Genomic DNA, 26,365 nt, shown 5'->3' with positions numbered 1-26,365 from the left:
ACAAATTATTTTTTTTTACAGAATTCTGTTTGCATATGGCAACATCACCCCTCATATAGCTAAAAAGGAAACTGCTTCTGCATTACAAACATGCCGTGTACAATGGGTGACGTTGTTGGGTAAAGGTAACAATCGCCTGAGGTTTTAGATTGCTCTTAGAGACCAGTGAATTATCTGTAAAAGAAACAAAAAACTTACAGAGGGGAGGAGGGATTCATTTTCCGGCAGCCTGGGAGTGATCACATTACCGCCTATCAGAACACAACACTGCGCTGAATGCTGGGAGAGAACATTCCTAAACCAGTCCTACAGTGTCTGACACAAGGAGACTGGTAAACAGGATTTCACCATACTGACTCCACTACTGTACTCATAAGACCCTTCTCTCAGGTATTATGACTTATATCAGCACTCTGCATTTTACTAACAAGGTGCTCTCCAAAGCTGGGGGTCAATGTACTGCTCTGGTTACTTAGTAATGGACTGGTATGTCATGTCCTGCAGTTCTGTGCAAACATGCATGATTTCAAACCACATATCAACGCTGCATTGTATACACCAGTGTAACATTAATACATAATAACTGTCTTTAAGCACAGACATAAAGGTGTTTCTGCAAATGCCTTTTCAGTAAACCTTGATTTGAATGATCAGAATGTGACTTTGTTTATAAGTGGTGGCTGAAACAACCTATTTTTATGTTTAAAGGTGACAGTCGGAGGCGAAAAAAAGATGTCCAAGTGTAATTACTGTAAATTTTTGGCATCTCATGGGCATGAGATAATATTCCCCAATTATGGTTGTATTCAGCTGTAAGGCAATCTTCTCACGTCTATAGTGGTAGGCAGATTCCTCTGACATAATTAAAGGTGTACCCTGCAGTGCTAAAAATCTGACCATACACTATACGAATTTCAGCCAGATCTTGATGAAATGGACGAAATTCGCACAGTGGGTGCCGCTGTCAGCACCCTTTTGGCTTGCATCCCTTGATCAGCTGATCGAAGGAGCTGGTCGGAAAATCATCTAATGAACAGAGTCGCCAGCCAATGAGCTGTCGGCTCTGTTCAGGTATTCTGACAGCAGACAGCACCCACTGAAGACAGAGGGAGATTCCTCGATCAATGCTCTTAAGCATTGATGGAGTAATCTGTAATATTTTCTTCATTCAGCCAGCGGGTTGAACGATTGGAGTACTACAGTGTATGGTCAGCCTAAGGATTTTCTGCCCAGAGAAGGTTGATATTGATATTGCCTGTATGTTAAAAAATTACTGGGCAGATTAATTCAGTTGGTTCTAGACCTGTAAGGCCTCATTCACCCGAACGGCTAGGGAGCAGTAAAACCCGGAGGTTTATCCACTGACTTATTTTTACTCCCTAGGGAGTAAGTCACCAGCACACCAAAATTTTCATAATCAAAATGCCTTTACTGACGTTGATTGATCTTGAAATCATGTTTCAGGACCATGCAGGGTCCCTTCATTTGGCAATGTGCTTGATGTAGGGACCCTGCGTGGTCCTGAAAATTTTTTTCCTGTGTTTTTTTTTATCATTACTCTCTATGTTACATTTGGCGGTGTCATCTGTTTATCACTACAGCACTGACAGAGAGACAACAGAGGACATACTGGTTAGGTGTGATGGGATATCTGCATTAATTTTTATCCCCTGACACCAATTATTGGGGCTCATATTTACCTACAGGCACCAATGATTGGGGCTCATATTTACCCATTGACACCTATGATTGGGGGCTTATTTTTACCATTGACACCAATGATTGGTGGCTCATTTTTACCCATTGACACCAATAATTGGTGCTAATTTTTACCTACTGACACCAATGATTGGGGGTTCATGTTTACCCACTGACACCAATGATTGGGGGTTTATTCTTACACACTGACACCATCGATTGGGGGTTAATTATTACCCATTGACACCAATGATTGGGGCTCTTTTTTAATGCTGATACCAAGGTTGAGTGTGTATCAGAAATAGCTATCTTCCCGCTGCCTTTCCAGGGCCACTGTATGGAAGTCTGAAAACTGACAGACTGACTCTGGTAGTATATACACCCTTAGTGTGCTACTATTTAATGGGTAAATGACTGATCATCTTAAAGCATGTGTATTGATTGTACCTCTAAGGTTATGTTTCTAGTGGGGTCACTGTAGAACTAAATGGGCAGATCTGATCATTTCTCTTCAGATGTGTTTGTTCACTTTGTTATTGATTGTGTCTCTATGCAGCTTCATAGACATGGGGACAAGGTGGTTTTCTAGGGGGTCCCCCCCCTGGCAAAGCACCCATCCCATGTCAAGGGCATTTGGCCAGGTACGGTGCAGGGGAGGGGAGCAGGCTCATCCCCTCACTTTCCTGCTCTGCCAGGCTGATGCTCGGATCAGGGTTCTGATAAGGGATTTTAGAAGGGACCCCACACCTAAAGGGTCTGGTATGAATTGCCAGACTGAACCGCATGTTTTTGTTTTTTTTATTGTTTCTGTGGACTGTGAAAAGTTAAAAGCTTTTCTACATTCTGTAACAGTTCTCTGCTACTTTAATTACATTTGGGATGCCCGAATGCGAACTAAGAGGCAGACAACTTTCTTCCATTCCGAATGACATTCTGGAAACATTTCAGGTATCAAAAACATTCGGATTTATTTGGGTTCGTTATTTCTGTCATTCAGAAATTCAGATGCATTCGATTGTCCGAATATGCAGAAATTCATACAAATGTCAATGCGGAACGAAACGAATCACACATGTCTAAAACAAATGAGTGTGATGAAGGTGTCTCAGTCAATGTAGGCCTATCCATTCATGTTAAGAATGATTTTTATTGTATGATCAAGTTTAAATATATTAATATTTTATATTTTTAGCAATCATTTATCTCTTAGTTTTCTCTGTATTTTATACTTAGAGAAACCTTAGTTTTGACTCCGTATTTTCTCTACATCCTAATGGCTGCTGGACGGGATAAAGTGATTCACCTCCTAAGACAACTGCAGAAAGCATCGTAAGTTTTTACAACTATTCTTATAATTCGTTTATTTACTTATGGACAGTTCATATTTAACATACCGATGCTGTTTTATTTTATATTCGGAATTGTGCTACAAAATGTCACACTTTTTAACCAGCGTTATTTATTAATTATTTCTTTAGATGCAGGTGCCCAGCTCATTCTCACACATATTGTCAAGGTAGGAATGAACTAGTACACACTATTAGTACACACTATTCATTGGTCCACTGGGTATATAAATTAATATAGTGTAGCTATAGACTTTGGTTGCATAAAAACACAGAATAGTAGGCAAAGTGATATTGTAAGGAATGCTATTCACCTTATAGCTGTGGTGTACACCATTTTCTCAGCTATACCTCATGGTGCATTTTTGATATAGTGATTCAGGGGGTTCTCCTGGCTGTTATAATAACTTTGGAATACCAGTTTAAAGGGGATGTATATATTTTTTATATTTCCTATATTGATTTATAAGGATGTATTCTTACTTTAAACCAGCAGATGGAGCTCTAGGCTTCTTTTGTACATGTTCTTTATGGTTTCTTGGAGTTTTATGGTTTCCTGCAGTTTTCTGGCCGATCACATGATGCAATGGTCCTCTTCCTCTTTTTCCTCCAGCTGTCAGTAGTACTAAATACTGCAGAGAATGTTGCTCGGTCCGAATGTCAGTGCTGTTCCCTGAAGAATTGTCCTGTGAGTTCAAGGCAGCATGATGATGCGCTCTCCAGGGGGTGTGTCCTTGACATCCTGAGCCCACAGGAAGTGGCCTAATGTCTTTTCTACTGCAGTACATTTATAAAGGGTAGAGTGATAGACTGTATTTTACCCACCACTGTTTATAAATGCCACAGTAGAGAGGCCTGACGGCAACTGTTCTACACGTCCATTCATTCATTTTTACTGACTTAGGATAATTTTTTAACCCTTTCACCCCCCTTCTGTCCTAGACATCTGATCTCCAACCTGACTCTCATTGTGACGTGTAGAATAACCCTTCATCTTCCTTATCCTGCACATCTGCACTTTAACCCATTCATCGCCATCCTCCCACTGTATGTTACATGTACACTAATACCACAGAATAATATCCCATGCCAATATGGAACCAAACGTGTAAAAGGTGTGCTGCAAACACTGCAAGTATTACCAAGGTATACTGATGAAAAACATATATATTAAATGTGCTGCACTCACCCCACTCCTAAGCCAAATGATGGAATAGATACACAAATAAATAAATATATACTACAATAAATAGATATAGAAATAGATATATAGCAAAAGTGCTATGATACGTCACCCTCTAAGAATTCCAATGTGCTAATAATCGAAAACCCAACAAATAAACAATCAATGTTCAAATTTGCAATGTAATCTATAGATAATCAAGTGAATGATTTCAATTCCACCGGCAGCAAAGATATGGTCCACTAATCCTCCTGCTCAAACCCGCTAACAGGTGCTCGATCTGACAAGTTAATCCTAATTCCTGATCTCTGCCTTTGGCGGTAAATGGAGCAGCGAGGTTGGGGAGGGGTTAAGTATAAGCTGCTGTGGTGGTGTTGGCTTTAAAGTCTACCTGTGGCTATGCCCTGCATTGGCAAAACACAGGTTCACTTTCAAATTACACTTCCAAAATACAAGTAATACAAGAAGTATCACATATGCACTGTTGCCCTGTGCATGGATTGTGATGGGTCCCAGCACTCATGCAGGTTGCGTAAGGATGGACAAATATCTCCCCTCCTGTCGGTCTTTTATGGCGTAATGATAGAATTTATGTTGTCTGTAAATATTTCTTTATCTGGTGGCTTGTAATACTTTTGGAGTGCGCACTGATCTGTTTTATATTTATTTTAGCTCCATCTTCCCAGATTACAACAGATTATGCATTTGAGGTAAATATGTAAATTATATAAATGTTACTGCAAAAGTTTTGTTGGTAGAGTTACTGTATCGTAAACCTATCATTGTGCTTTGTTTTTAAAAATTGCAAAAAGAAAACAAATCCACCATGGCATTCTTAATGGGTGCTGAATGTTGGACAGATTGTTTAGATGGAAAATGTATACCAAATGATCTAATTAAAGGTGTAGAGAGACAAAATCCCACACCAGTTTTTGATGTCTTTCTATTTATTTATTTTATTGCTGCAGTTATTACCTACAGTCATGTGAAAAATTAAGTACACACCATGGAAATTGTTGACTTTTCTATATTTTAAACAGACAAGCATTAGATCTTTATTCAAGCAGTGCCTGAATACTGGAATAAGAACACAAGAAATATTGCCTTTTCAATCATTTATTCAACAAAAATATCAATAGATGTAATGGTGTACTGAGAAAAAAAATTCACAGTTGGATGGTATTTCTCCCTGTAGCAGAAATTACTTCTTAAACTGCCCAATTCAAAACCCCCCTACAAAATTTTAATGGGAATAAAACATGTCTACATATGACCAAACATATCTTATACATACATACATACATACATACATACATACTGTACATACATTGATCAGCCACATAATTCCAGAAGGCCTGGTCTTTACCTACAATGATCAATGGCAAACTGTAATTTGTTCTTTTTGGACAGCAAAGGCTTTTTCTCCACACCTTTCATGCAGGTTGAATTGGTGCAATATCTTTCTGATTATAGATGTATCTGTATCTGCATTTCGTCGTTAATGACGAAATGCATAGGGGCGGGCCTACCATACCAAATATGATAGCTTCCGGACCGGCCGGGCGTGATTTTTATTGTCTTCGAATTTTAACTTCTTAATAAACTGCTCCTGGAACTATTACCCGATGAAAGATATTTTCTTTGCATGACTGTGGGAATACTTTGCACTTTGAAGACTGATGGTAAAGTGCGAGTCACGAAAGACGCCGCATTAGCGTGTCCCATCAGACATAAAACGTTTGGGGCTGTCTTTTACAGCCAAAAGTTTGCGGTGAGTACGCACTCTGGTAGGTGGATGTATTGGCATCAATACAAACCCCAGTAAAGCACTATCCTAACTACCGAATACTGGAAGGCTCTATTACCCGTTATTGAAGTGTAGTTGATTATCACAGAGACTTTCTTTTTCTGTTCACTCTTATTACAATATTTTTTGTTCACATATATGTTATGTTGCACGATGATATAAATGCACATTAAGGACATAGCATTATTTGTAAAAGTGAAGGATTTCATGGATTCATTTATTCCATTGTAATAACGAGGGCACTTAGGATTGACACCGTTTAATAAGTCATGATTTTATTTAACCCTGTATAGGGCATTCACAAGTATAGAGTCTTATTTCTATAATAATTTTTTGTCTTAAATTTCACTTGTTGTTTTATCCTTTTTTCACTTTAGCGATATCATCACAGGTTAGAACACTTTGCGTTTATACACTTGTATTTTGTTTTCAACATTTATTTTGATTGAGCTATTAGCGCTTTATACTCAGTTAAAACATCTTCAGACCCAGTGGCCTATAATACAGCAGCTTCTATTTCACATTACCTTTAAGGGGGGATTTATTATCTCTACACTAGTACACATTGTATCGGTGGTTCGACACGATACACTTTTTAGGCTTGTCACATTTGACAGAAAATGTATCGTTATCCAATTTTGTTTTCACTATTCATTTTATCATATTTAGATAATGTGATAAAAGGTACAATTTATGGTTTAAACTATTGACACTTATACGAGGTTTAGACAAATTGAACTCTTAGCACTGCTCATCCAGTTATATAAACTTTAAAAACGGCTTGCCTTTTTTAACTTGCAAACGTCACAAAGTGGTACCTAGAGTCCAAGGTAGCAGGAACCCTGGGTGGTTTAGACATTCTTTAGGGCCCCTTGGATGGTACTTCCTTCCCACAATCAAATATGGGACTCCCTAGTGAAAGCTTGTGTCTTTTATCTCTATTCCTTTATGCCATTGTTTTCTGTCGTGCTAAACCGTTATCACTCCGTGACGATCTTATGGGTGTGAAGACAGTCATTTACGGTCAGGTTTTGGGGAATGGTATTCTCTTGATCCACTTGTGCTGGTTAGCGGTTATTAGACTGTACTATCATTATGTATATGTTGATCCTTATCTGCCATGCATATGTTTTTCTTTCTTGTTTACTCCCTCCTGGAGGGTTGTATTTGTATTACTATGCTGTATATCAATAAAAATTATTTGCTAACTTGCAAACGTCTCCTGGTCCACCCTTTCTTCTCTCAGGTACAACTGAAATACTGGTATGAGGTGTAATCATATTCTGACTTGACCAATGTATTACCCTCCTCTGTGGCCTTCTATTAAACAGGTTCCTTCTAGTTAAATCTGTTATAAATGCTAAAGCTGAACTCATACTTCCAATTCCTCATGTTCTGCACCTCTCTGTCTCTAGCTCAGTTCCTCATTGTCCTTTCATCTACATGAACTTCATCTTTCTTCCAGGTCACTATGTCCTCACAAATTGTAATCACTACCTAATATGTAGTGATATATCCCATCGATATTAAACAACCACACAACTGCTACAAGATTTCCTTTACTTTCTGTATCTATCCCTGTTACTTTCACACTGTATACCCTTGGAATGGGGTTGTAACTCCTAGTTTTTTTAGAGCATGTTATGGTGTTAATATAGCACTTTCATGTCTCCTCACATTGGTCTCTGTCTCTTAGACTTTGATTTCTGTAATTAAATTCTCTTTACTATCTTTATTTTTTGTTTAAGCATTATGCATATTCCAGTATCGCTTGTTTAACTGAACCAATTTTAGTTGATTGGTTCCCTTTTACTGTAGAGAAAGAGTGAAGAATGTACACAAATAATAGTTATTCACAGTAAGCAATCAGATTTCTATTTCCTAATGCCAGATAAGCAAATAAAAAATTTGTATAGGCTATTTGTATTGTGCTATGATTTAGTACATTTTATTTTTTCTTGCTGCTTAGGCTTGTAAGCCTGTACATCATATTCTGCTGTGAAATATTGCTGATGCATTCGAAATCAGCTTTACTAAAGACTGTTTCTTTCACCAGATGGCAATGTCAAGCATCAGATATGGAGAAGGTGTTAGCAAGGAAGTGGGCATGGTAAGGACAAATGCAGGTCTGCAGACAAAAATAATGCAAAAGAATATGTATGGTTATTTAGTAAGGGGTCCTTGCAGTGAGGGAACCTGCTTATAGACGTGAAAGCTAAAAACAAAAGCATTAGCTAATTTTCACAATACAAGCTGGATTTGTGACTGCGTATATTTTTTTTGTCTTTGTATAGGATTTGCAGAACATGGGAGCAACAAATGTTTGTGTAATGACTGACAAAAACCTTGTGCAGCTTCCACCAGTCAAAGCTGTTCTAAACTCACTAACAAAGAATAATATCAAGTTTTCCTTATATGACAGTGTGAGAGTGGAGCCTACAGATAAGAGGTAGCTGCATGGTTAGCTAATAGATGCCTGTGATATGCCACAATGATCATGGTTAATGTGTTTTGTTTTTTCCCCCCACCTTTTATGAATCATTGCTACTGCTATACCCACCTGTTATTCAGAGTGGTCACCAAGTTAAAGTTTGGGATTTTCCAAATTAACTAGGTTCTCCATAGGACTTTAGATGGATTTCAGCACCCAATGAGCTGATGTAAAATGATATAAAACATGAACTCAAGGTTTTACAGAAATAGATGTCTTCTTCTTCTTACCTCGATGAACTGTTTTTGGAATATGAACAAATGCTGCTTAAATACATATCCGACATTCTGTGTGTTGAGTTTAGCTGTATGAGGAGTCCTGTAGATTGACTATTTAAGTAGAAAAAGAAGAATGATGGCAGAAAAAAGACCAAGTGGTCCATCCAACTGCTGTTTTTTATTGTTTGTTTTGGGGCTGGATTTAGATTTTTTTGGGGGGTCTGAGAATAGACCTATGGTTTTCCAAGCATGTTTAGGTCTACTTACTATTGATTGACTCAGTGGAGAATGCTGGAATTCTGTTTCAAGCATTTTCTACTACTTTTGGTAAAATAATACTATCTAACTTTACCCTTGAACTTCCTTCACGCTAGTTTCAGTTTATGTCCCTATGTTTTTGAGCTTCACTTCATATTGATTATCCTACCCCCCTGAACCCTTGGTATTACCCTTTAGCAATAAGTTTGCACGATAACTGGAATTATGTAAATCAAATTTGTGTGTTGGGTTTCTTATGTGATGATAATGATCTTTATTAATTAGACTCTTTCTTTTGTACACAGTTTTATGGATGCTATTCAGTTTGCCAAAAAAGAGACATTTGATGCATACGTTGCTGTTGGTGGTGGCTCTGTAATGGACACCTGTAAGGCTGCAAATCTTTATGCTTCTAGTCCTAGTGCTGACTTCCTGGACTACGTCAATGCCCCTATTGGAAAAGGAAAGGCAGTGACTGTAAGCCTTAAACCACTCATAGCAGGTAAAATATACATTGTGGGGAAGAGGGCATAGAATTGGAATGGAGATCACAAATTACAGGTAAACAAATTGCAGAAATAATAATTAAATGTATCAGATAGTTATCAGCATGCATACTGGATATTATAGATATCGCAGATGACATGTTATGTCTGTATTGTTTGACAGTCCCTACTACATCTGGAACTGGAAGTGAAACTACAGGAATTGCAATATTTGACTATGAAGAAATGAAAGCCAAAACAGGTAAGCTCTGTACTCTTTTTATCAATTGTATTTTTTCCATATTAACGTCTTTCTTCTGCTTTAAATTCAATGTTCCTCTTTTTAATGACTTACAAAAACAAATCTGCCAGCTCACCTCCATCCTGGGACCAATGCCTGGTTGCATGACCCTCTCTAAAACTCAATAAACCAAAAAAGCAGAGCTTGCATACAACATCCATTCTTGGAGAATTTGACACTTTTCATCAATATAGCTTTAATCAGGCTGCACTAGTGGTAAAATGCTGGCAAATGTATTGATCTCACTGGTAGTACTACTGATCTCTGTGAAAAATATAAATAATTTCAGAGATTACGTTTTTGTCCATTTATGCTGCTAGATACGAGTATTCTAGTCAGATGCCCAGCAGAATTATTTTGTGCCTTGAATCAAAGTGTGACTAGGTGCCCTATGGCTTGTCCCTATTGTTAACATCATACATGCTAATGTATGTTACTGTGTACCCAAAGCATAAATATAAATTTACAGTAGTGACATTGCCATTGATAATGTGTGAGGAAGAGAGTCAGATGATTGAGTCAGGGTCTGAACTGGGCTCCCAGGGTGATAGGCAGAGTATCTGCTATCTCTGCATTCATTTTGGCTATACTACTGGAGCTTATTGGTGGGAAGGTTATGTGTGGTCTTGATCGTGAGAAAAACAGTCCTGAGCACATTCAATTTGTGCCCACTGTCATGTACCAAGGCCTATGTAAGGTACATAAATTTAGGCTATTACTTACACGTCAGTTCTATTTGTGTGACTCTTTAGTACACCCTTATGTACAAAAAGGGACCATAGGGACATTTGTAAACATGGGCCATAGGAAAATTAATGGATTTATTTTACTATGTTACTAATCTGCAGTGAAACCTTGTTAATGTGAATATGATTGATTTACGTGAGAGCACTGTCTTTCATAATTGCTTCTTCCATAAACTTTCCTTACAACATTTCTCAATGTCTTTGAACCGATCCATGCAGAAATAGGAGAAATGTCACTCTAAAGTAGGGATGTACAGATACTTTTTGAGTAAGAGTGCAGATACTTGGTATTTTAATGAGAACTACCAGGATTGCAGCGGTTGCAGCTGGGACCTGGCTCTGGCTCTCCACCACTGTCCTGAAATCATTAGTCTGTATTGTTTTAGAAAAACTGTCACATGACAATAAACAGAAATGTATCAGTACTCATACTTGTAAGTACTTGGCAAGTACCAGTACTCGTACTCGCAAAACTGGTATCTGTGCATCCCTTTATTTATATTTATAAAAACAAAATCGTACATTAAAACAGAGATGTACAAATCCCAGGAGCTTCGTGTACTCCTTACAAATGACAGCGGCCTCCTAATTTTTGAATTTTTCTCTAGTGTAGTCTTGGAGCTCAAAAGTATCGGTACATGTATCGTACTTGTACCGAGTACTGTACTTGGTATCTGTGCAACCGTACTCTAAAGCATCTGATTTTTTTCACAGTCTTGGAACTGATCTTTATTGTATAAAATTAACTATTTTTTGATTTTTTTAGGTATTGCTTCTAGAGCCATTAAACCAACCCTAGGATTGATTGACCCAGAACATACATTACAAATGCCAGAGAGAGTAGTAGCTAACAGTGGATTTGATGTATTGTGGTGAGTAAATAGATCTCCTTACTATGGTGTGTGATTTTCAGAGCCGTGTAATGATGTGTCCTATTTTAATTCACAGCCATGCTCTTGAATCTTACACTGCAATCCCCTATAATATGCGCAGCCCTTGCCCAACCAACCCAATCAACCGCCCAGCTTACCAGGGTAGCAACCCCATCAGCGATGTGTGGGCTATACATGCCCTGAGAATTGTCTCCAAGTTTTTAAAAAGGTAAGTTAGAGTTTATAAATTACAAGAAAATTAAATGAGCTGAGTCATTTACAGGCTGGATAAATAATATACAGACAGCAGATACCAAAGCATGGCATTCAGCTTTAAAACCAACCAACCCACCCACCTTTTTTCTTTTTTGTGGTGAGGGGTGTGTGCACTTTGATCTTCCAAATCCCTGCAAACGTATCCCTTGTGGCATATGGGACAGTTGCATGTAGTTGTGAACTATTTAACGCCCTTTCATTTTCCATGTGGGATTATGGGCGGTGAACAAAACAACTCTATTTTTTCACTTACAGTATGGAGGGTTGGTCATTCATTTTGGAGCCAAGCACCTCCGACATATCTCGATGACTGACTGATCTTCCCTCTTTAGGGAGGAAACCACCTACCCATGTCTTATCTGTTGTAGGAGGGGGAAATGGAAGGTTTTGATGAACCACTTATCCCTGTCTTTTTCTTCAACGGATTTCAGGCACTTGCATGGGTGGAGAAACCACTCACTCCTGTTTTATCCCTTAAAAGCAATGGCCCACAGCAGAAAACCACATACCCTATAGTTCCCATTCCATGACAAGGGTTTGTTAACCCCCCAGCATACTGTGATGAACCAACCACCACAAATTTTTCTCTTGCTAGATGTCGGATTGGTGAACCACGCATCCTCATCATTTCCCTTGTGGGATAAGAGGCTGGTTTCACATTCTGTATTTTTCCTTGTGGTATGAGCATTGATGACCTATTCACCCCTGTCTTTACCTCACAAAATGAGGAGAATTGTCATGTTCTGGTGAACCACCCACTCAATTCAATTCCCTCTGGGGAGCGGGATGCTAAGCAACCCAGGAGGGAATTGAGTGGGTAGTTCACCACAGCAGTGGTGCCCTTGTACCAACCTCTCCCATATCCCAGTATTTTCCCTCATGGGATGAGGGGCAGTTGTATTTGATGGTAAACTACCCACCGCCATCTGCTGTATCGTGGAATGAGGGAGAGACGGTTGCACACAACAGAAAACCACCTAACCTAACTTTTGCTCATGGGTAGTTAAGTAGCCATCCCCATTTTCCTTACTGGCATCAGGGGCATTTTGTCATGCAGTCTTTGTCCCTGTTGGACGAGAGGTTGTTTTGCTGTTTTGCCAGACAGCATAATTCAGATAATGGGAGGGGGTAGGGGGGACTTGTGAGAGAAGGGTTGCAAACAATGTAGGAAACCTGTGACAAAGGTTAGTGTTGATACAGGGGTGTGGAGGGTGTGTAGTAATGTGGGCACTGATGAAGGAACAGAGTGTGGTGGGGAAATGGACACTGTTAAAAGAGCTGCCACACATGGATGTAAAAATTAGGTAGTGACATTGATACTGGTGGGAAAATAAGTGAATGCTAGGGATGTGGACACTTATAAGAGGAGGAATTATCTGCAGGAGAATGTTCCTTGCTGAGTGAACAACACAGGTGCTGCAGACCTGTCAGTTAGTGTGCAGAACCACAGAAGGGATTGGATCTCAGAGAAGTTGCAAATATGTTATTAGCATATTAATTTAGGCAATGCTAAAAAAATTATTTAAAGCAACTGGGGATGCACCAATACTTGTATCGGTGCCGAAACTGGGCATTTTCATGTACTCCTGCTCATGAATGTGCCCCGATACTAAACACCGATACCACCCGTGAGACCCTGCACAGTCCCGTTCCCCTGAGACCCTGCACAGCCCACCTGGGACATCGCACAGACATCGGACATCCATATACTGTGTAACTATTCCACTAGATCAGGCCTGTGATGCATTAGAATGTTATAGTTCACTACTTTTATGGAATATTACTTTAGAAAGCACTTTAATTAAAGGAACTTATTCATGTTGGTGATTATTGGCAGAGCTGTGAAAAATCCAGATGATCGGGAAGCACGTTTCTCCATGCACTTAGCCAGTACATTTGCTGGAATAGGCTTTGGAAATGCTGGAGTACATCTCTGGTAAGTTAAGTAAAAAAGTGCAGCATCTGTACACAGTAATTTGACCTCTCTGCTCACTATCCAGTGAGTTTCATATCTTAGAAATAAACACAGATTAATAACTGCTTGTTTTTAAGTAACATGTTAAAGTTAACATACAACCTGATTTCAAACACATTGCTTCTCATGAACTTAAAGTTACACTAAACCTAAGAGTTAAATCTTAAAAATGCATTCAGGTACCTTAACTATTAACAAAATTTATCTTATTTGTGTATCACTCGGCTGTAGATCCTCAAATCATCTCTGAATTGGTGCTGACACTGTCCTTCCTTCTGGAGGGGGGCTACTTTTATTCCCCATGGTCCCTGTGTGTGTTGTAAAGTAGCCACTACTCCAAGCTTGCTCCAGTGATGGACTACAATTTCATGTTTAGTTTACTAATTTGTATTGAGATTGTAGTCCATTAGGGGTGGCTGTTTTACAACACACACAGGGCCATGGGGAACAAAATTAACCAACCTCCAGAAGGAAGGACCTATTCAGAGACGTTTTGAGGATCTACAGCTAAGTGATATACAAATAAGCTAAAACAAATTGAATAGTTGAAGTACTTAAGATTTAACTCCTGAGTTTAATATCACTTTAAGTGAGTCAGGAATGCCGAGCAGTGCGGGGAGGAGAGAATGATTGAGTGCTCTACATCACTTCCTGTTCATTTATGATTGTGGCCATAGTAACTCAAACTATCTCCACAGTTTATGAATGGACAGGAGCACAAAGCATAGAGGCTTCCTGTTCATTCATAACAGGGGCTGCAGAAAAAGAGATTTAGGACTCTGCGTCCTTAATCTCTTCTTTTAAAAGAAAAAAATATCAGGGGTCTTTTTCCCCAGAGCTCCCAACAGTAAAGTAAAAAATAAAAATAAAATAAGGAAAAAATAATGTAAAACATTTTAAAAAGGTTGAATATTAACGAGTCGCTTTCGGTTTCACCCTGACAAAAAATTGGTTTTGGTCTAAAAATTCCATTCAGTACATACGTAATTTCAAGTGTATATTTTTATTTTTTCTTGTTTAACTGTGGGATAAATCTAAAAATATAGTAACCAGCTGCACGAGGGAACAGATGGTTTTACTGTGCCATTTAAAATTGTAATTGTATTTGACAGTCATAGTTTTGTCAATATTATTTGCATATAATGCCTAGACAAGATAGTAATGTAATATGGAGGTTTCTATACTAAAATGGACAGTTTTAATGAAGCTTGCTTTTTATTTATTTATTTTTTGTAGCCATGGCATGTCATATCCTATAGCAGGCTTGGTGAAGAAATACAGAGCCAAGGACTACAACGTGGACCACCCAATATTGGTAAGGATTTCTGTGCCTTTGCACACATGTTCATCTACATCAGATGGGGGGTCGGGTGGCAGGGTTGGTTTTCATTTTTTTTATATTTTCTAGTTTTTTTATACATTTTTACATTTTTTACTTAACTTTTGCTATTACAAAGGGGCTAACAAGCCCCTATGTGCAGCATTTGGAGGTGACAAGTTCTCTTTATGGAGACATCAGTCTGTTCACCTGGCACTTCTGACAGTTCTGACAGTTCTGAAGCAGGAAGTGCTGAGAGCACAGCGGTTCATGCTTTACTGACCACAGAGCAGATCAGAGAACTGGCATTCCTCGGTCTCCATCCTGACATCCTCTGCCCCATGGTCCCAGGCACCCCAGAGGAGCGGGGGACCCCAAAAACCATGGCGAGGGAAGCGGAGCAAGCACAATCACAGGCTAGTATAAGTGATCTGGGTGGCTGTACAGTTGACAAGCTGGCCCTTCCTGCCTGATGTCATTGGTTGCCAGGGCGCCAGCAGTCCTGGCAACCAATAAATGAAGCGAAGGGAGGCCTCCACTGGGTTATGGCTGGCAGTGGATGCACTGGCCTTGGAGGCCAGTGTTTCCACTGTCAACCAGCCATAATCCAGTGTAGGTCAGTGATCAAAGTCTGGACAGAACTGCCACTCTGTCTGTGTCAGGACCGCCATTTAGTGACTCCTGGTCTAAGGCAAATCACAGTTTTGCCATAAAACCCAACTGAGAGCATTATAGTAAAATTGCCCATATACTAATATATTTTCTTAATTCAGCTTGTGGACGGAATTTAAAAAAACCTAATAGTTTCCTCCAACCATGCTAAATAACTAAGATGGATATATTGCCTCTGATGGCTATTGTATTCTGACAACCGGCGCCCAACATTGTCAAAATACATGAATAGTAACTGCATCTGATTAGCTGCAGTCACCGTTCATCCTAAAATTTTCAGCCCAGCTCTTTCGACAAAAGTATTGATTGAGTAATTGACTTTTGTCAAGCCATTAGGGCCACCCACTGTAAGAACTGTGGCAAATTCCTGTGAACAACAGTGTATAGCAGTGACGTGCGGTACCTTTAGTTCCGGGTGAGGCATTCCCCAGCCTCACCCCAGCACTTTTCTCCCCGCCCCCAGCCCAGTCCCCAAGCTAGTGTGAAGAAGGGACAGGGAGGAGTCTCTCTGTCCCTCACTTGCTTGTCACTGCTGAGGCATCGAGATCGATGGCTTCAGATTTTTTTTTCTTTTTTTGATTGGACAGCTTGGACCAATGGCGCTTTGCCATTGGTCCAATCCATCCACAGAGCTCACACCTCTAACATAGAGTAGAGGCTGTGACAGCTCTTGCCTCATTAGTTAGGTTACACAAGCAGTGGGGGAGCCCGCTGCAGTGTAACCTAACTACCTGTCAAAAGACAGATGCACCGGAGGAAAAGCTGTCAGATTCAGACTTTAAGCTGACAGCTTTTTCCTCCATAATACTAGGTGAGGCTCTGCCTCACGTGCCTCCCCTGACCGCACGTCACCTGGTGTATAGCCAGCCTTAGTGCCAACCGCTGGAACTTTTGCCAGACAACTTGGTTGGCATGAAAATTTATAGAAAATATAAATAAAATGTTAAAAAAGGAATTCATATACTGAACAGGATTACTAAAAGTATGAACTCTATAAGTTAATACATTTTTGGATAATTCTCCTTTAATAAGCATTGATTGTTGGTCAGGAAAATGTCAAAAGTGAGGCTATCACTTATTCAATGACAGTTTAAATGTTTACTGCCATATTCATTCTAATAGTTAGTTTTCCCTTTACCAGCCCCACGGACTTTCAGTGGTTCTTACCTCTCCAGCAGTGTTTTCCTTCACAGCAGCCATGTGTCCTGAGCGCCATCTGGAGGCAGCTGAGATACTTGGTAAGAAGTTCTCTTGAAGAGTTTACAATCACATTCTGCATGTGTGCAATGCAGAAAGGATGAACTTTATATAAAGATGTTTGTGTAAGCCGATAATCTGTTGTGTATGACAATATCTGATTAATGCACATGCATGGGGAACACTTTACTCTCGATAAAGAGAAAAAAGGTTCTCATTTATTGAAAGGAGGAGTGTAGCTTATATCAAAATAGAAGGCATATCCTAGCATGAGAATGGAATTCAGTTAGATAAGACACATTGATATAAGACGCATGAGAATGGACAGGAGGATACAAAAGAATACATGACCATATGTGAGACAGGCTGCAAACAAAAGATCTTCTTGTACTGTTGTACTGCATATTTCTTCGCTCAGCAATCTAATTAAATAGCAACTATAACTTACAAGTATAACTCTGGCTTAAAAGACTTTGGTTAGCACAACTCTAGCTAGCTTCTTACACAATGTTATATTTTTCCGTCCTTCTTATCTATCTTGAGCATCTTTTGCCTCTATGAGCTCCTTCCAACCTATTTTGGCAATGGTAGTGCACATCAGTGAATTCTGTTTTTTTTCTCAAAAGAAAGGCATGTTTGGGAACAATGTATGGGTGATAATAAATGTCTAACAGGCTAGAAGACATAGATGACCATTGTGGAAGATTTGTCTTCACTTTCTTTTAGTCGTTTTAGATTTTCAGGTGGTTAAATGGATTGTTAAAAGAAAAGTGCAAATATTCACTGTACAGCACAAACAACTGGATACCTGAAATCTTATCAGTGCTCATACTGGTACATATTGTGGCCCTCTCTTATTAATAGTGGCTGTACCAGGCCAGAATCAGGTTTCACTGGTAGTGTCAATAAAAATGATGCATCCTACTTACGTAATGTTACAAGTAATAGTGCCGTTCTTATGATATTTATCTTCTGCATGTACACAGAGATTTACATCTGTTGTTGGCTCTGGACAGCACATAGACCAACAGTCCCCAATTTAAAATGATCGGGTACTCCTAGAATGAGATCCTAATAGGTTGGACTTGATGGACTAATGTCTTTATTCAACCTCAAATACTATGTAACTATGTAACTTGCATTAGTCACTGAAATTATTGTCATTAGGAATACCCCACGAAATTTCGGCCGCCAAAACATTTCGGCCGAAATTGGCACTTTTGGCAAAATGCATCCCAGCTTCTCTCCTGCCCATTGGGCGCCGGTCTGTGTGTCTTCCATTTCAGCGGCCGGCACCCAGCGTGGAGGAGAGAAGGTTTCAGGATGACAAGCGGTGGGGGAGGAGAGCACTATCAGGAATTCAGGATGGAGAGCAGACTACAAACAAATGATCGCTGAATTTTTGTAAATAACTGGACATTGTGTGAGTTACTATGTCCCAGTTATGAATGAATAGGAAGTGCTCTACATCACTTCATGTTCATTCATGATTGTGGCCATAGTAACTCATAATATATCCACAAGTTATGAATGGGCAGGTACACTCAGTATAGAGGATTCCTGTTCGTTCATAACAGGGGGTGCAGAAAAAGAGATTTAGGACTGTGTCCTCAATTTCTTTTTCTATTTTGAAAGGGAAATATCAGGGGTCTGTTTAGACCCCTGATACTTCCCTAGAGCCCCTGACAGTAAAGCTAATAAATGAAAAATAAAAAAAATTATGAAAAAATTATTTTAAAAGTTTTAAGAAGGTTGGAGAAAAACCTAAATTTTTCAGTTTCGGTAGTAGCCTGACAGATTTTTCTATTTTAGGTTTCGGTCTCAAAATTCCATTTCGGTGTATCCCTAATTGTAATGTTCCATTTACTTACAGTATGAATATAGAAAGCATAATTATAATAACACAATAGAGGTCTAAAGCACCTTAATAAGAATTAAGTGGAAGGACCCTCATTAGAGAAAGCCATAAATAGACAGCTGATTTTTAGCTAAACTCTCCAGTCTGCCGCAGAATTGGATCTGCATTCTGCTTCTCAACATTTTTTAAAAAATTGTCCTTTGGAAATCTTCCTCACAGTGGGAGAAGGTTATAACTGTGCCCATATTGCTGGTGCCCATACTCCAGGTGCCTGCATCCCTGGTGCCAATTTTTTTGGAAAGATTTGACCCCACTGAGGGAAAGTAGAGAATACACATCATTGAAACCATGGTCGGACCACCATTTTAACTGACTCCAGGGCCAGGGGAAATAGGAGAGAGAAAGCTAGTTTAAGCAATGGTAAGTATGGAGAAGGAAGTCCACCAGAAATTTGTGTTCCAAAAGCAAAGGGTATGAGTTGTAGCAGGGCCTAGAGGTCTCAGGCAGAGAGATGAGGTAACCCATGGCAGAAAGGGCAGTGGAAAAGGATGACAATCAAGTTCAAGGAAGCCCAGAATGAAAGTTTTTGAGTATCATGGAGATGGGCCAGGGGACCACATAATATTTATGGAGATTGGGTACCACCAGACCACCGAAAGGCTTTAAAAGCAAAAAGAGTCTGTTTACTAAGTCGGGGTCTCGCTTTGCCCCAAACGAACTGAAGTACTTGTCATCCATGTACTGTATGTGAAGGATATGGACTGGGACAGCCACGGGGAGAACTCAAAAAGAATATAATAGTTTGGCAGGATATATCATCTTTACCACACAGATATGACCAAACCAGGAAATAGGGAAGTGCTTCCATGGGTCAAGGAGAGAGGTCAGCACCCCATCATAGAATTCAATGGCATTCACCACTAAGTTCAAGTTTGCCAAAGTACAAACGGGATTTCTGGTGAATTAAAACCAGGAAGGTTTACTCAATCCTAGTCCTTAATCCCACTTTCATACACCAAAAAACCCTCTTAATATTAACCCTCTTGAAATTTTACTCCTACAACAGGCTTGAATAATCATCTATTACCAAAATATGTGTTTTTGTTACTAAATTACAGTATGTTAATAGAAAAATATCTGAAATGAAAGTTAGTAAACTGGCCACTGCAATTTTGATAGCTGGATTAAGAACATTATTCACCGTTATAGAAAGTAATCCATTCCTGATGTATACAGTGAGCTAAAAAAAGTTTATATAGGCAAAGTAACTGAAAAAATGTCTAAAATGTCTCCCAGTAATGACTCTGTAAGGCGGTGTTTCTTAAAGTGTGGTGTTTTTCCTGGTTTGCAGATCATCCGCATATAATCTCCTGTTATAACATCAGCATTGTAATAGGAATACATATTAGACTTGTTTTTGATAATGCAATCAAAGCTTACCTGAAAAACAAATCCCTTTTATGTAGTGAGTGCTGCCTTCCCTATGCCCAACAACTTCCTGGATTCCCAGTGTGCTTTGCATCTCTTTCCCTGTTGCTTGATATGATGCAGTCTCAATTTCTCAAGACTACATATCCCGTCATGCATTGCTTCCAGCAAGCAATGATAACATTACATTGTTCAGACATTGGGTTGTATTTCAGAAGGCAGGCTTAGTTAGAGTTGTGACACAAGGATGTGCATATGGACAAGGCTTAATAAATTGTGTCAGTGCATTGAGGAAGTACATCCTATGTGCACCTTCAAGTTTACAAACTTCTAGATTGACATGGTTATTAGGAGTGGAATAGAATAAATTCAATATAGAAATACATATTTTTATTTAGTTTTTGACCAAAGATACTCTTTAAAACATTTGTTGGTGTCTTTAAAATTAGGCTGGACTACCTGCAGTCATACAAATGTTGAGGAACTGCAAGTCCCTAAATGTATTCCTAGCCAACTGGAGATTAGCAAATTTCCTAAATACCTATATCATGTATGTCAGTATTTTACAGTAAGCGGTTTAGTTATAAATGTTTTCACGCTCAATCCACACAATTTTCACCCAGGATTTACACATTTTATACTTGGATTCAATCGTAAAAAAATGTGTGAATCATGGGTGAAAGTTGCATGAATCTTGTGTGAAAATAAATAGACGGCGTGTTTTTAGCTAAATATCACAAAATGATTTGTCCCCTTTGGCCACTAGATGGCAGCATACACTCGTGCTTCTGTACATCACATAAAATAAGGTCTGTCATCTAGTAGATCTCTCATGGAAGGTCTGAGTAGATCTCTCATGGAAGGAAATATGGTCTCTATCAAATAAATATACTCTCTGCTTGTGTTTTCTAGAGAGTATCTGTTATATATAGTTACATAGTTACATAGTATTTGAGGTTGAATAAAGACATTAGTCCATCAAGTCCAACCTATTAGGATCTCATTCTAGGAGTACCTGTACCCCTGTATATTACCTGTACCCCTGTATATTATATTTTCCCTTAACAAATCGTCCAAAAGTTTCTTGAACAATTCCACATTATTTGCTGAAATCACCGCCTGTGGCAGTGAGTTCCAGACCCTAACTGATCTTACTGTGAAGAACCCCCTTCGCCCCTTGTGCTGGAATTTTTTTTCCACCAATTTTAGGTGATGGCCTCTAGTTTTTGTAACGGAGTTAATTTTAAACAGTTTATCGCTAATGTTGCTACCACCATTGAACATTTTGTACATGGAGATCATATCCCCCCTTAATCTCCTCACCTCCAATGTGAACATGTTTAAATTTAGTAGCCTTGTCTCGTAGCTCTGGTCCTCCATACCCCTAATTAGTTTGGTTGCCCTCCGCTGGACTTTTTCCAACTCAAGGACATCTTTTCTTAGTACTGGTGACCAGAACTGGACCGCGTACTCCAGATGAGGTCGAACCAATGATCTATAAAGTGGCAAAATTATAGACTTGTCCCTGCAACTCTTTTTAATACAGGACAAGACCCTGCTAGCTTTGTTTACTTTGTTTGCAGCCTGGCACTGCAAACTACCTTTCAGTTTGTGGTCTACAATGACCCCCAAATCCTTCTCCATTTCTGACTTCCCCAGCGGCATACCCATAATTGTATAACCCATTTGTTTATTTTTAATTCCAAAGTGCATTACTTTGCATTTATCAACATTAAACCTCATCTGCCACATTAATGCCCACTCCCCTATTTTATCCAGGTCCTCCTGTAATGTTATAATGTCTAAGTCCGTGTCTATTACCCTCCCAATTTTGGTGTCATCCGCAAACACGGAAATATCGCTGTTAACACCCTCCCCGATGTCATTAATAAATAAGTTATACATATTAATAGCATAGTGTGCAGGTTTCTCAGATCATATGTCAAATATCATTTAAAAGCAGAGACCGTACTTTCAAATGGGGTCCACTGATATAAATCTAGCATCAATTCTGGCAGCAGCATTATCCAATTAGGTCTTGAACAAGCTTCCTACTCATCTCTGTAGCCTACCATCTCTTATGTCTTAATTCAGGGGCGGATATAAAGACTGCAAAACTCGAAGACGCCGGACTTATCTTGGCAGACACATTACGGAAATTTCTTTTTGACTTGAATGTTGATGATGGTTTGGCTGCGGTGGGATACAGTACAGCAGATATTCCCGCGCTAGTCAAAGGAACTTTGCCTCAGGTAAGTGATACTGATGGAAGCCTTCCAAGAGAAGGAAAACCTTTTACCACTCAATTCATATGCAAGCTCCAAAAATCAGGCTTGCTGCAGGTGCTTCTGGAGCCGTCCTCACTCCACAATCACATCAATTCAAAAATAGCCGCACACCACCAATCTTCACTAATGGTATGTTTATTATTAAACTGCCACAAGGAAAGATGTCAATGGGCCACCCACTGTGTGAATTTTGGTTAGTTTATTAAGAATGCCTAGCTTTAGTTGTAGAGATTTCTTTGACTAAGCCTGAAGAGGTGAAACGCGTTAGCGGTAGGTGAGCACCAGGCCTGGATCATACTAGGCTGATGGCTGGATTTTAACAATAAATATACCTTTGGTGGAGATCGGGGGTGTGCTGCTATTTTGGATTGATATCAGAGTCTTTGTTTCATTAGAAAGACTACATCTGATTTGTTGCTGAAACATATTCTCTCCAGTTTTCATAAATCAGCCCAGACATTTAGCAGTATATATTATTAAAGTTTTACAGAAGACAAAGAGCCACATGCAGGATGAAATAATAACCAATTGCATTCAACTGGAATTTCTCCCTCACTGCTGTCACTCCGGTAAGCTACTCTGGGATGCTGCAGCTTGCCAGTTAACATTGCTCTGCTCACTGCTTTACTGAGAAGGCATTAAAGGGGTTTTGCAACTCAAACAAAAAGTGGATTCTGATCCAGCTCCATGCTTTAATTATTAATTGTTTGATTATTGAGATGCTGGCAGAGGTAAACGTGGGCTATCGTCTCTGTTGCAGTATGCAGTGGTGTCAATCTCTGGTCTTCATACAGTTTAAAGCAGAAGACCTATTAACCTCTTGCCGTCCGCCCGTAGTAGAAAAACGGACGGATGGCACTGCTGCATTGGCGGGTTGCCGTCGCCAGACGGCATTTTTTTTTCTGCTCGCAAAAAAATAAATATAAATAAAAGTAACATATAAAAAAGTAAAATAAAATAAAAGTCACATATAAAAAAAGGGGAAAAAACCCCCCAAAATGTTTAACTCCCCCACCCCCACTTTTACGCGCCTATAAACGTAAATACGCGTCCGGTGCCCCAGCGCGCAGAAATTACAATTGCGCTACACATGTTACATATCGCCGCGAACGTCGCAGTGAGAGAAATCATTTTAGGGCCATCAATCACTGATAACACTAAACTGATGAGCGGTAACAGCTTTTAAAGCGTCGCCTATGGCCAATTTTGGGTATTATCGTTTTTTGAGGTTTTGCGCGCGCGCGCGCGCAATTTTAAGGCTTGACATGTTTGGTGTCTTTTTACCCGACGTGACCCCGTCTTTTATATTTTACCAAAAAATTGGGTAATAATAAATGTTTTATCATTTAATATAGGGGAAACTGTTTTTTTTTTTTAAATTACGGTGATTTTTCCTTAATATAGTAAAAAAATAAAAACCCCAGTGGTGAATAAATACCACCAAAAGAAAGCTCTATCTGTCCCCAAAAAAGGGTATAAAATTCATTTCAGTACAGCGCTGCATGACGGAATAAATGTCAGTCAAAGTACGGCAGCGCTGAATACTGAAAAATGGCCTGGATGGGAAGGGGGTTTAACACCGCGGATGTCAACTGGTTAAAATCCAACTCAAATCATAATTTTAAAACATGATCATTTACTGTGAGTAAAGCTAGTGGTCTTTTCCCAAATCTCTTCTCAGCTGTAATCCAGCGCTCTTGTGCTTGGTCAGTATGCAGTGAAGAAGCATTCTCAGAGTGCTGTAGACGCAGCAGTATGCATTCACTCTGCTTGTCTGTGCACTGTGCATTACGGGACATTGGGGGGAGGAATCCCCTGATTCAACCATAAGATGTGATTTGAACACAGAGTACAGTGGCTGGAGGGGTGCTTGGACTCAAGAGGAAACCATGGTCTCTGTCTGCTTGGGTATAATAAACCAAAAGTTTGGTGAAGTGACACTAGTATAGGAAGGTTAAAAGGAAATTCCAAGCAAACGACTACATTCACAGATTAAATAAATACACTTTATGGCCAAAAGATTGTGAGGACCCAACATCACACCTATTTGACCTTGTTGGATATCTCATTTCAAAGTAATGGGCATTAATCTGGAGGTACCCCAACCTACACACAAATACTAACACACACATAGCTATAACAGCCTCCACTCTTCTTGGAAGAATTTCCACAAATTTTAAGTGTCTGTGAGAATTTGGACACATTTACCAAAAGAACATTTGTGAGGTCAGGTATTGATGTTGGATGAGAAGACGTGGTTGGAAATCTGCATTTCAACTATACACTTTGCGATTTTTTGCTCCATAAGACGCACGTTTTCCCCCCCAAAAGGCAAGGAAAAATGTGTGTGCCTCTTATGGAGCGAATCCCTATTGCCTGACATGCAGGGACATGCAGTTTCGGGTGCTGGGTGAGTAGTAGTTTGTGTCCTCGCGTTACCCTAAGGAGAACTATGGGGAAAAACACTGACCCCATAGTTCTCCTTTAATAGAGCAGAGGGCAGCTAAGTGACAAGCTGAACAGTATACAATGTAATACATCAGTTGTGTTGTTGGGTGGCCTGAGAACAAAAGCAGAGTAATAAACAACCATTCTTTCCAAGAGTAACCAGAAGTGATGGATAATGTGCACTGTGGTAAAAGTTACACATCTTAATTCAAGCCATGAAATCTGCAGACATCAGCAGGAGGGCCATGGTAGAACCAGCAAATGCATTGTGATTAACTAGTGTTTCTTTGGGAAGGAAACAGCTGTCTTGTGCTTGTCTGCTGTTCTAATTAGATACCCCGTCATTTGCATGTCTTAAAATACTGAAAAGCTTTAGAGCACATCTGTTCCAAGTACTTGTTGTATAATTGCCTGCCCAAAGCACTAGTCACAAGTCATTATGTATAGGTGGCAAGGTGCAGATGTATGCTTGCCTGACATGCAGGGACATGCAGTTTCGGGTGCTGGGTGAGTAGTTTTTTGTACATTTAGCCCGGCTCCGGACAAGCAGAGCTAAATGTACAGTGGGAGCCGCTGCTCGTTTAATACAAGTGATCTATTAAGATCACTTGTATCAAATCGAGCGGTGGCGGCGATCGTGTCCGCCTGCTATGTGTGGTCACTGAGACGGTGGTGCTGTAATCACAGCGCCACCTGACTCAGCTGTCACTAACTACAACTGCTGTCACAGAACCTCCCTGCGTTCTATGGTTAGGTGCGCCTTATGGAGCGCAAAATACGGTAATCGTGAAGGTGTTAATAGCGCTGAGGTGACGGCTCTCTGCAGACCACTCTAGTTCCTCCAAGCCAGACTCATCGACCATGTCTGCATGGGCCTGGCTTTGTGCACCTAAACTCAATAATTTAGAGAGGTGTCCACACTTTTGGGCCTATGGTTTTTTATAGGGATGCACCAATAAAGTTTTTTCCGTATTGAGTACAAGTACCGATATTTGTAGGCAAAGGATGTTTTATTCAGTAGAGCCAATTTTGTGATTTGCACATTTCCACACTGCCCAGCCAGGCAGGTGAAGATCGCAGTTTCTTATTAACCAATTATTCATCCTGGTTTAGCAATTCAGCATCCTGTGTCACTTCTCCTTCTCCAGCCTCCTCACTGGACAGTGAATGAGCATCCCCACCTCTATCCATCAGCTTCCACTCACCTAACAAGCAATAATGCACACCTGGCCAGCACTAGGTGTGCATTACAGAAAAAGGTGGCTGCAAAATTTAGCTGTTGTCTATAGGATGACTTTAAATGCACAAATTATTAATCATAATAGCAAAAGTACTGAATAGGTAGCCCTAGTCTTTAGCATTTTCTAACCCGCCGAGAATCGTATGATTCTCGGCGGGTTTTCAAGCCTGCTTATTCTATGGAAGACGTGCGAACGTACAGTAGAAACGGTCGCATGCCTTCCATACACTGTGCGATTATTGTACGATCGCGGGATTTCC

The 26,365-nt window shown here is 39.7% G+C and overlaps 1 protein-coding gene across 2 annotated transcripts in view; it reads left to right on the top strand.

Annotated features, from left to right (window-relative positions):
- The first annotated feature begins 2,928 nt into the window (after positions 1-2,928).
- Positions 2,929-26,365, top strand: part of ADHFE1 (alcohol dehydrogenase, iron containing 1) — a 25,138-nt gene continuing 1,701 nt past the window's right edge. The window contains exons 1-13 of one of the 2 annotated variants that reach the window (XM_018554219.1): positions 2,929-3,027; positions 3,177-3,214; positions 4,900-4,937; positions 8,091-8,144; positions 8,329-8,483; positions 9,307-9,503; positions 9,671-9,748; positions 11,300-11,405; positions 11,482-11,634; positions 13,519-13,617; positions 14,893-14,971; positions 16,788-16,884; positions 22,224-22,381. In XM_018554219.1, coding sequence (XP_018409721.1) covers positions 2,972-3,027; positions 3,177-3,214; positions 4,900-4,937; positions 8,091-8,144; positions 8,329-8,483; positions 9,307-9,503; positions 9,671-9,748; positions 11,300-11,405; positions 11,482-11,634; positions 13,519-13,617; positions 14,893-14,971; positions 16,788-16,884; positions 22,224-22,381 — 1,308 coding nt within the window. In that variant the 5' untranslated portion in view covers positions 2,929-2,971. The remainder of the gene's footprint in view (positions 3,028-3,176; positions 3,215-4,899; positions 4,938-8,090; positions 8,145-8,328; positions 8,484-9,306; positions 9,504-9,670; positions 9,749-11,299; positions 11,406-11,481; positions 11,635-13,518; positions 13,618-14,892; positions 14,972-16,787; positions 16,885-22,223; positions 22,382-26,365) is intronic. The other variant, XM_018554220.1, reaches the window with a different exon arrangement.

This window comes from Nanorana parkeri, unplaced genomic scaffold (genome assembly GCF_000935625.1).
Source record: "Nanorana parkeri isolate BGI_ZX_2015 unplaced genomic scaffold, ASM93562v1 scaffold147, whole genome shotgun sequence".
Classification (NCBI taxonomy): domain Eukaryota; kingdom Metazoa; phylum Chordata; class Amphibia; order Anura; family Dicroglossidae; genus Nanorana; species Nanorana parkeri.
Note: the sequence above shows the minus strand (reverse complement) of the source record. Positions and strands in the feature narration are given on the sequence as shown.